The 11,716-nt window shown below is 40.6% G+C and overlaps 1 protein-coding gene across 9 annotated transcripts in view; it reads left to right on the forward strand.

Annotated features, from left to right (window-relative positions):
• The window catches only part of dlg3 (discs, large homolog 3 (Drosophila)), a 105,975-nt gene extending 94,506 nt beyond the window's left edge, over positions 1-11,469 (forward strand). For 6 of the 9 annotated variants that reach the window (XM_066649144.1, XM_066649147.1, XM_066649146.1 and 3 more), the window contains 10 exons: positions 3,785-3,961; positions 4,267-4,342; positions 5,269-5,371; positions 6,947-6,988; positions 7,514-7,564; positions 7,654-7,755; positions 7,844-8,016; positions 8,122-8,231; positions 8,325-8,416; positions 9,898-11,469. In XM_066649144.1, coding sequence (XP_066505241.1) covers positions 3,785-3,961; positions 4,267-4,342; positions 5,269-5,371; positions 6,947-6,988; positions 7,514-7,564; positions 7,654-7,755; positions 7,844-8,016; positions 8,122-8,231; positions 8,325-8,416; positions 9,898-10,004 — 1,033 coding nt within the window. In that variant the 3' untranslated portion in view covers positions 10,005-11,469. Of the gene's footprint in view, positions 1-3,784; positions 3,962-4,266; positions 4,343-5,268; positions 5,372-5,906; positions 5,953-6,946; positions 6,989-7,513; positions 7,565-7,653; positions 7,756-7,843; positions 8,017-8,121; positions 8,232-8,324; positions 8,417-9,897 lie in introns of all 9 variants that reach the window. The other 3 variants (XM_066649145.1, XM_066649153.1, XM_066649152.1) reach the window with 2 other exon arrangements.
• Positions 11,470-11,716: the final 247 nt, after the last annotated feature.

Below are 11,716 nucleotides of genomic sequence, written 5' to 3' on the forward strand. Positions count from 1 at the left end.
GTTCCTGTAATGGAAAGGTTGATGAACACCTCTTCAGCATCTTTAGTGTCACATCTTACGATATCATACACTTTGTGCATTTGGATGCGTTTTGTTTTCATACTTGAAGCGTATCACTCTAGAATTGGTTTAGAAATGAACTGAGACTCACTATGGAGATGCCTGCTTTCTTTCCACTGTGCCAAAACTACTACCACATTATTTGCTAACTATATTACTGTAAGTGATTGGCCAGACAATTCTCTTGACCTAAACCCCATTAAGAATCTTTGTGGTACTGTGAAGAGGAAGATGGTAATCACCCAACCCAAAAATCCAGCTGAAGGCCACTACAGTGGAACCTCTACTTACGAACTTGATCCGTTCCGTGACCCGGTTCGTAAGTAGAAAAATTCGTTTCTCGAGTCACTTTTCCCCATTTAAAATAATGGAAAAGCAATTAATGCGTTCCAGCCCCCACCCCGAAAGTCACCCTTTTTGCACTGATATATGTTTACAACACTCTCAAATTAGTAAAAAAAAAAAAATAGATGTAGCGTTACTAAAAATAAAAGAGAAATACAGTGGTAACAGTAATAAAAAAGAATAATAAAGTTTTAAGTGGTTACACATCGCTACCTTGAAGACGTGACGACTGGCTGGAGGAGTAACACAGGCACTGGCTGTATGACGGGAGGTGGGAGGTGGGGGGTGGGTGGAATAACGGAGAGTAGGCGGTGAATGTGGGGAGACGAAGCGTAGATACGGTTTAACTTAGCACCAATTTCGATGTCTGCTATTTACACTAATGCTAAATTGCTAAAGCTACAATTTGCTAATCTTAAAAGCTCCCTCAAGTCTGCATCAGTGTGTCATGGCATGGGGGCAAGGAGCTTGCCAGAAGTTGGACAGAAATAATTGTACAAACATTTACATTTGATCTTAAGATATGCTCTTAAACTTTGAACCTGGATTTCTGATTTTCTATAACCCTTCCTGATCAAAACCAATCGTCTGGAAATATGTCAAACTGTGTTATAACTTTTAAAAAAAGAATGTTTACTTGTTTGAATGAGACAAAAATAACGTTTTCACAATAGTCATGATTTGACATGCACCTGGAGTTATGATTTGGCAGGAGCTCAAATGCATATTTAGAGGATTGAAAGCACTGTGGAAAATGTAGGCGGGTTCTGAAACATTTAAACTACTACTGTCACAAACCTCTATGGTTCTGGGATTTTGGAATCATACCCCACAGCCTTTGGGTCACTGTCTGTGAGGAGTTTGGTCTGTTCTCCCCATGCCTGCCTGAGTTACCTCTGAATGCTTTGGTTTCCTCTCGCGGTGTGTTACTACTACCTTGCTCCCAAAGATTCTGAGTGGGCTCCAGACCCGCTGTGACCCTGAATGGATGAAGTAGTGGTAATTTCATTCATTCATTGTCTGTAAGCGCTTATCCAGTTCAGAGTCACGGTGGGTCCAGAGCCTACCTGGAATAATTGGGCACCAGGCAGGAACACACCCTGGAGGGGGCGCCAGTCCTTCACAGGGTCTCTCTCTCTCACACACACACACATACATACATTCAATCACACCTACAGACACTTGAGTTGTCTATCCACCTACCAATGTGTATTTTGGACTGTTGGAGGAAACCCACGTGGACACAAGGAGAACAAACCAAACTCCTCACAGACAGAGCAGAAAAAAATAACCTTTTATTTATAAATAAATGTAATATTTACACTTGTATAGTGACTTTCTAGGAACACGGACGCTTTACAATCCACGTTGCACAGAATGTCATTCCAATCAACATTCCATCCATAAACACACACACACTGGAGAGAGGCAGTAGCAAAACGCACACAGTGTACTCTTAACCAGAAACCACCGTCCACCTGGAGGACTTCATCTGGCTCTAGAGTTTCACCCTGAATAGCGTGCCAATCCATATCTGCATGCACACAAATTCACTCCCACACATACAAACATTCGTTCATATACACATTCACCTAACTTCCATGATTTTGGACATTGGGAGGAAACCAGAGTCACATAGAAACTCCAAGATTGGACTTGAACCCAAGATCCTAGCGCTGAGAGGCAAGTTTGCTGTGTCTTGGGTGTCTAAATTGCATTTGTTCTTGATGAACAAGCTGACAGTTATGTCTGCAATGCTGTCTGATTGTTATGGTGGAAGGGCGAGATGTAAAACATACATGTGTCAGCACACTGAAGTAGTTTTTTCACATTCTTGGGCATTAGGGCTTTTACAGTATTTTACATTCAAAAATTTGCATATAGTTTAAACATATAAGTTAAAAACCTAATCTCCAAACGAGTTTTATGGGGGGGTAGGACATACATTTCTTATTTTTTAGTGGAAGATTTGATTCCATTCATACGTTTTCCCACGTTTTCCCAAGTTGGTGCTTTAAAAGTCCATTGAAAATTAAAAAAACAGAAATATCTACTAGCAACAAAATGCATAACAAGTGTGAACTCACTTGCGTTAACAGTACACACATCTAAACATTTCTTTTGTTAAAAGAAAGTATTTGTGTGATTTACAGAGTGAAAAATGCTGGACCCTACAGTGTGAAGGAAAGTTGCAGAGCCGGTTTGAAACGAGTGAACACTAGCAATATTACTGTAAATATGAGGATGGGTCACATGTTGATCTCAGTTGTACAGAAAGCTATTTATGATGCAAAAACCTTACTTAATCCACCATGGAGCTGGTTAGGATGCAGAATAAATGGCAATCACATAAATGGTGATTATTATTGAGAAAAAGTGACCCGTTGTTTGGAGAAAGGAACTCAAGTGGGACTCGAACTCACAACCTCCAAGTCCCTGGAGCTGTGTGACTGCGACACCTACCTGCTGCTCCACCGTGCCACCTTTGGGTTTTATTTAAATTAGTCAAAATAGAATGAGTCCTGTGATGGATTGGTGTCCTGTCCAGGGTATGTTCCTGTTGTGTGCCCAGTGATTCCAACTATGGGCTCCAGGCCCACCCTGCCCCTGAACTGGATACACGTTTACAGACTATGAATGAATGAAATTATAATCAACTGTTCTCTATGTGGATTATCCTGTCCATTTCAGTACACTGTGGGCATACAGCAAACGTGTCCAGAGTAGGATGTAGAGAAAATAAAAACCAGTGGAGCAGGTCCTCCTCCTTTTTTAGGCCTTACCTGTCTGACAGGGAGACAATGGAGGTTCCACACTGGGCACAATGCATGACTGTGTCTTTTACACTAAGTACCTGGGGGGGCCACAAAACATTCCATTACAAGGAAATTGGTGTCGTGTGGGGGTTTTTGTTTTTTTTTATTTTATTTTTTTTTCTCTCTTCCTTACATTTGAGTTTAAATTTAATTTTTTTTTTTCCTAAAACAAATTTAGTTTGATGTACTTGAGTAAACAACAAGTGGGACACATAGGAGATTCTGCTGGGCTGTGGGCTAAAACGGGTTTGTAGTGGATCATCAGTAGCACTGTTTTTATTAAAAGTCAATGAAAAAAAACATGCCAAATATGTTCAGATGGTAAGCCATGTTAACACAAGCTTTGAAATAAAAGCACACAATGCTATGTTAATGTCTAGGTTAAAATAGATGAAGAGAAAATATTTTAAGCTTAAACATTTAGCTCTAAGCTCTACCTTCAAGCTTTGAACTTGAGTTATGTTTTCCTGTGTAGCTTAACAATTTCTGGTAGAACTGGTGGGCCATGTTGTTCAGAACATGCACAGTTTTAACATGCACTTCTCTCTCTCTTAAATATACAGGGCTCTGTTTGACTATGACCGCACAAGGGACAGCTGCCTGCCCAGCCAGGGCCTGAGCTTTTCTTATGGGGACATCCTGCACGTCATCAATGCCTCTGATGATGAGTGGTGGCAGGCAAGACTGGTTACACCCCATGGAGAAAGTGAGCAGATTGGGGTCATTCCTAGCAAGAAAAGGTACTGGATTCTCACCCACTTCTAATGAAACGTTCAAACGTATGTTACCCGTTCGTCATTTGCTCCATGGAACATGAAACAATGTGTGCACAACATACATGTACACAGTAAACCCAGAACCAGGCCTTTGTCAAAATGCATCCGGATACAATAACAATTCAGACAAAAGGTGCCACTGAAAATATTAATGTTCAATGTTTTTGGTAAAATGCCTTTCATTTGGCTTTGTCTTACTGCTGTTATAATTAGAGAAACATCCTGATTATTTGGAGAGGCTTTGAAATATATTTTATTTTACTCTATAGGGTGGAGAAGAAAGAACGGGCCCGGTTAAAAACGGTCAAGTTCCATGCTAGGACAGGCATGATCGAGTCCAACAGGGTGAGTGTGGTTGAATAGCATCTCTCTCCCTCCCTCCCTCAAACCTTTCCTCCTGCCATCCAGCTGATGCCACGTGGTCACTGACCCATTTCCCCCTGAGTGTGAGAATAGGAGCCTTCTCAGTCTATCAGAGAATAAGAGTCTTCTATTTCAGAGACCTCTCCTTTCTCGTTTGGTGTGTGGACATCTCAAATGTGTTTACATAAAGGTGCTCTTTGAGACTTGTGCATAGAGTATTGTCATCAGCAACTCTCATTGACAGTAAGAGATTTGAACATCTTCACACTTATGTTTTCTGGTGTCCTTTTATACTTTTTTCTGTTTTGTTGATGTACCTCCAGCAAGGAGGAATTAGCTGTATATCCTTGTGTTGCTATCACTTAAATGTCATTTGTTCCATTCATAGTTCATGCAAGTAAGGTCCAAGAAATGTATTAGGTGTGTAACACTACACTATTTGATATTCTCACATTACTTTGAAGAAAGTCATGCTGATGTCAGTAAAAATGGGAAGCTGTATGAGTTAGCAGAATAGCATCTCCATTATCACAACTTTGTGTTAAAATATCACAATGTCATGCACTGTGGTGCCCCTTTTTTAAATCAGTGATAATTCATGGTGTTATACACACAACATAGAAATAGTAAGAAGAAAAATCATAGAATCAGAAGATGTCCAAACTTTTCACTAGTAATGTACAGTCACAACATGTGGAAAATGGCCCCTGAAGGAAACTATATATTGTGTGCATGTAAACGCTAATTATTCATTGTCCCTGCTTTTTGTTTCATTTTGCATGTTGTTGTTTTTTTTTTTTTTTTTTTTTTTTTTTTTGTGATTTGTGCTGTCTACCACATTTGAAATCCATTCTGTTTTGTTCTGTTTCATCTTTCATTTCCACTCCCTTCATCTGGTCGTCACCCAGCAGCCAGTCAAAGTAAAGCGCAAAAAAAGCTTCAACCTCTCACGCAAGTTCCCCTTTTACAAGAGCAAGGAGAACATTGTGCAGGAGTTGGTGGAGTCTGAACGTAAGTATGAAGTGTGTGAGTGGTGGGGTAAGGGCTCTAACGCTGTCCTTCATGCTTCATCCTCCTTCTGCTGTCTCTCACTCCAGGGACAACGTGCCGTTGGCTCTCGACACCACCCGTTGTCCCTTTTATTCCCTTCTTAGAGACAGAGAGACGTTCATATGGGTCTCTGGCCTCTGTGCTCTGAGGGGACCTCAGGTGTCTGCTGCTCGTTGATGTAGAGACTCAGTAATCCTCCAGTACTGTGCTTGATTTCCCATTATTTTGCCGGTAAAACCTGTGAACTTTGGTTTTCCACTTTAGTGACTAAAGCAATAACCTGGAGTTTTTCTTCTGACTGCGTTTGTCTTACCCAATTTAACTTCTGCATTACACTGAAAGTACAGAGCTAACTCTTAAGCACAGCTGGATTGTTAGTGTCCCTACATCTACAGACAGCACTGCACCTCTCCTCTCAACCTCACACTAACATCTTTTCTTGTTCCTGTGTGCTCTCTTCTTCTTTGTTTCTGCTCTCACCTGTCGGGACACTCAGGACTTCCCAGGGTTAAGCGATGACTTTTATGGATCAAAGAGTTCGAGTAAGTGTGTGGTTATACTTGTCAAGCAGCTGCCCCTTGTGCTCAGAGTTAGCGAACTGACTGGCAATAGCTGTGCCACACACATTTTCCCCCTGTTTCTAAAGAAAGTCTTCATGTGATTCAGTAAACAGGGATTTTAAGGTGGCCATATTTAGTTTATAACGTCAAGTACTTGTAGGATACAGCGTTTCACATTGGTGTAATACCGAAGGCTACGCTTCAACATTTATTTCTTAAACTGCAATTACAGTGGTGGACCTGTTGTATCATTCATTGTATTGATTTTTATGAATAATATGTTCAAAATAATTTGAATGCCTTGGTATAGCGACACAGGCCACGTAGTTTGACATACGTCCACTTAAACTCTGAGGTTCGGGTGAGGTATTTAATATCGACTGTGATGCCACGACAATGAAAGATAATAGTTGTTCGAGGAGGACAGTTTTAGTTAGACAAGATATTTACTGAATCAAATGAAACCAATTTGCCCTTGAAACAAATCACACAATTTGTCATTGGGGCTTGGATATTATACAATTTTTATTATTATTATTATTTTAAGTTATAGAGCAGCAGTTTACACCTGTCCAGATGCAATATGTGGGCAATTTGATGCCTATAAGGAACATAATACTGCAGTGTTTACTTTGGCTGAGTGGCAGTATCAGTATCTAACAGACACAAGGCTATAGGAAGCCCTGACCAGGGAGTGGAGGTCACCCGGGACTTTGTAGAAGGAAACATTTAATTTCCTATTACTGCCACCTCCTACCACTTCCCTGTAAAGGAAGTAGTGGCTGTGTGTGCGTAACACTTCTTTCCCTTTCTCTGTTTTGTTTCCTTTACATAGTTTACTGGTGAGACCGTTTATTTATTTATTTATGTATTTATTTTTCCTCTTCTCAAGCTCTTTGGGATTTTGTGTTTATTATATATTTACAAATGTTTGCAGTCCTGTTGTTGTTATAAGATCTACCACTTCTTCCTGCAGAGTGCTTGACATCCAATACCAGTGACAGCGAGAGCAGCTCCAGTAAGTCATTTTCAATGTTCATACAGTTGGTTATATTTGTTATATTTAAATGTTATTTAGTGCATTGAACAAAGCTAACATTGAGAATTTCAGAGGCTATGATCAACAGGCTTTGATTTGTGTATTTTCCAAAATAAAAAATCCAAATGTACCAACAAAGCTAAGGCTTCCACTGCCATAACTGTCTGCATGTTTATATTTCACATTTTGTGTCGATAACATTCAAGTCATACATTACCAGAAACCTCATCAGCAAAACTATTTGAGATTATCAGCTTGAGATAAGCTCATGAAGATGATTCAGGGATGCAGATTGCATAATGCTAGTCGTCAAGCATATCTTAGCAGTTCCAATTCCACAACTCTTAAGGAAACATTAAATGTTTAGGTGCTGTTCAAGAAAACAAACGTCTTTTAAGTTTCTTGGCTGGTCATCTATGTTTGGGACATGGAGAAAGGTTTCACTTTTTGACTACTCTTTTTTTTTTTTTTTTTTTTTTTTTTTTTTTTTTTTTCTTCTTCCAGAAGGGCAGGAGGACACTATTTTATCCTATGAGCCAGTGATTCGACAAGAGAGTAAGTATTAAATTGGATGCAAAATGTCTATTTGAGCTTTTATTTACAATAAGAAATTCATTTTTCTAATTAACCGCTCCTTTTCTCAGTCCATTACACAAGGCCTGTGATCATCTTGGGCCCAATGAAGGACAGGGTAAACGATGACTTGATTTCAGAGTTTCCTCATAAGTTTGGATCTTGTGTTCCACGTAAGTACGCCCTGTACGTCTGATGAAACTTTAGAGCGGTGTCTTGTTTTTGGTTCGGTGAGGTATTAACTCAACGTATCCTTCACAGATACAACTCGTCCACGACGAGAAAATGAAATGGACGGACAGGATTACCACTTTGTGGCCTCAAGAGAGCAGATGGAGAAAGACATTCAGGACAACAAGTTCATTGAAGCCGGCCAGTTCAACGAGAATCTGTATGGGACCAGCATTCTGTCTGTTCGAGCAGTGGCTGATAGGGTTCGTAAGAGCAACACGTCATTACAAACACAAAGCGTCTTAATACATTGCTCGAACAGTTTAGTGAGAGTAGAGATGTTGAGTTTTTCTGGCTTTTTGTTTTAGGGGAAGCATTGCATTCTGGATGTGTCTGGGAACGCCATAAAACGACTCCAACAAGCACAACTCTATCCGATTTCCATTTTCATCAAACCAAAATCCATTGAAGCCCTAATGTAAGTTTCAGACAGGCTCTGTGTGTTGGTGTCCATGTGTTAATGCTAAGGTAAAGCCATTCAATATCCTGCTTGCTCTTTTGTGTTTAACAGGGAAATGAATAAGAGGCAGACGTATGAGCAAGCCAATAAAGTATTTGATAAGGCAATGAAGCTTGAACAGGAATTTGGAGAGTATTTCACAGGTAATTTGTGTGTGCTATATATAGATGTGCACGTTATACTCTGCATAACTCTGAGATGGTTGGAGACTTCACACACAAAAAGACATGCTGTTTTCAAATGTGGAATATATATATATATACACACACACACACACACATGCAACACTTCTATGTGCACAAAAGGCCTCTTTCTCTCTCAAATATTCTTCACAAATTTGTCTAAATCGGTGTTAGTGAGCACTTCTCCTTCGCCGTGATACTCCACCCCCCTCACAGGTGAGTCATATCAAGATGCTGATTGGACAGTTTGATTATTTCATGGGTGTGCCTTAGACTGGCCACAATAAAAGGCCACTCTAAAATGTGCAGTCTACTTTTACTCTATTGGGGGGTCCAGGGGGTCAGAAAACCAGTCTGTATCTGGTGTGACCACCATACGCCTCACGCAGTGCAACACATCATCTTCGCATAGAGTTAAACAGGTTATTCTTTGTGGATTGGTGTGTTGTGTGTTGGTCTACTCCCCTTCGATGGCTGTGTGAAGATCATGCTGCTACATGGTCATGGATGAATGGCACAGTAATGGGCCTCAGGATCTCATCACTTTATCTCTGTGTATTCAAAATGCCATCAATAAAATGCACCTGTGTTCGTTGTCCATACCATAACCGCACCGCCACCATGGGCCACTCGATTCACAACGTTGACATCAGCAAACCACTCACCCACATGACGCCATACATGCAGTCTACCATCTGCCCTGTAGAGTGAAAACCGGGATTCATCTCTCCGACGTGCCATACACCAACGAATGTGAGCATTTGCCCACTCAAGTCGGTTACAACAATGAGCTGAAGTCAGGTCGAGACCCCGATGAGGACGAGCATGCAGATGAGATTTCCCTGAAGCGGTTTCTGACAGTTCGTGCAGAAATTCTTTGGTTAAGCAGACCAGTTGTTCTCAGACGATCTTGGAGGTGAAGATGCTGGATGTGGAGGTCCTGGGTTGGTGTGGTTACACGTGGCCTGCGGTTGTGAGGCCGGTTGGATGTACTGCCAAATTCTGTGAAACGCCTTTGGAGACAGCTTATGGTAGAGAAATGAACGTTCAATTCACGGGCAACAGCTCTGTTGGACTTTCCTACAGTCAGCATACCAACTGCACGCTCCCTCAAAACTTGTGACAGCTGTGGCTTTGTGCTATGTGATAAAACCGCACATTTTAGAGTGGCCTTTTATTGTGTAATCAGCATGTTGATATGCCACACCTGTGAGGGGGGATGGATTATCTCGGCAAAGGAGAAGTGCTCGCTAACACAGATTCAGAGGAAGAGACCGTTTGCGTACATAGAAAAAGTCTTTAAGGTCAGCTCTTGAAAACTGGGAGCAAAAACAAGTGTTGTTTATGTTTTTGTATGTATGTATGTGTGTGTGTGTATATATATATATATATATATATATATATATATAATATAACCTCTTTCTGTGTCTTCTGCTTCACAGCCATAGTCCAGGGTGACTCACTAGAAGAGATCTACAATAAAATCAAACTAATCATTGAGGAGCAGTCAGGCCCTTACATCTGGATCCCGTCCTCAGAAAAACTCTGAGCTTGCAGCCTCCAGTCCTCTGCACGTGTGCAGAGTCCTATCCCACCCCCAGTCCTGCTCCATCCCGAGTCCTCTCCTTCCCTTTTTACTGATATGTTTCATATCAAGTTTTAGTGTCATCATTATGTTACTCTCAAATGAAAAGAAGTCTTATCACCATTACTGTGACTGTGCACACCCCTGCATGAGTTTCTCAGCAAATCCATTCAAGACTGGAAATACCGTTCCAAATGAATTTTTTGTCATGTAAAACAAAAAGGGAAAACGAATGAATCCTTTGTGTGTTTGGATGGACTTCAGAGGAGAATGACTCAAGCTGAGAGAGAGAGAGGGCCCTGGGATTTATATTCCTTGCACATGGAGACTGAAATGCTGGAACCCTGTATATGTTTTGTTACATTCTAAAAAAACGGAAGATGCTGAGCAAAGACCAATAAGGTTTTCTACAAGGACTAAACACAGATCAAACCTGCTGAAGGTACTGTTAATGGAGTGATTGGTCATGTTTATAGATATTTAGCAGAGGAAGATAGAAATCGGTGATCTTCAGTAATCACGTCAGTTTGCTTCTTGGTGAGCTGCCGCTGCCTGTTCATGTGGCGCAGATGGTAGAGGTGCCACTGAAGGCAGAACAAATGGAAAATAGGGTATGAATATTTACATTTATATTACTGAAATCACATGATAAAATAAAAAATCCTATGGAGCGATTTTACTACATAATATTAAATACTATGGTACACATTTTACACTTCACTAGAATTGTCTACTTGGAGGGCTGTGTGAGTTCATTTAATTGTCTTTGGGTTTTTGTGTTCTCTTTCTTGTGGTTTTTAGCTGCTCTGTATTTAAGTTGGAGGTAGAGGGGTGTAACTGGGCTCTCTGCAGAGCACCAAACTGCCTTATAATTAATAAATTGTACGATTTCAGTCATTTTGGGGAACCTACAAATTATTTCACTGATCAGTGCTTAATGGAAGACTCTGTTGAGTTTTCTGCTACTTATTGGAGGCCTAACTTGTGAGTGCAATAGACTTAAGTGTCTTACCTCTTTGAAATCCCTTTTTTCCCTCATTACTTTTGTCTTAAGAGATTAATTTATGAATTCTGATTTTGGCAGCCAAGGCTCCCTTGAAGTTGTTGAGCAGCAGACAGCCCATTTGCACTTTCTCTGCCTTCCAAGACTCTTCTCTTAAGACTGAACGGCAACATGGTACTGTCCTGTAAGCTGCTTGACCAAGCAGCCTTAAAACGGGTAGAATCAAGACAATAATTGTATTGGATGTTCTTCTCAATATTAAAGAGTCGCTAGAGCCTGAACAGGCCGAGTATCCCCAGAACTCAAAAATCTTTTGATTAAATCTGTCATTTGTAATTCCTTTTACTTTTTTTTGTTCTGTTTTGTTTTGTTTCTTTTCCCTTTTTTTTCTCTTGGGCTGACGTTACTCAACTGTGTCGAATCTTGTGCTGAGGCTGAGCTTGGGTATAATGCGATGGATAATTCCTGCCAGTAGAATATTCACACAAGGAGAGGAATATATTTTTCATTGAGCACATGAAGCTAACATATATATGTATTTGCAAGATTTCCTCTCCGTTTTGTGACATGCTTTGTTAACACTGCACCTGTGGAAGACCCTCCTGTGCATGCTTTGATTCAGCAGACGAGGAAAAGGCCCACCCGCAAAGCTGAGCTTCATCACTGCTGAGGC

This window comes from Hoplias malabaricus, chromosome 17, assembly GCF_029633855.1.
Source record: "Hoplias malabaricus isolate fHopMal1 chromosome 17, fHopMal1.hap1, whole genome shotgun sequence".
NCBI lineage: Eukaryota > Metazoa > Chordata > Actinopteri > Characiformes > Erythrinidae > Hoplias > Hoplias malabaricus.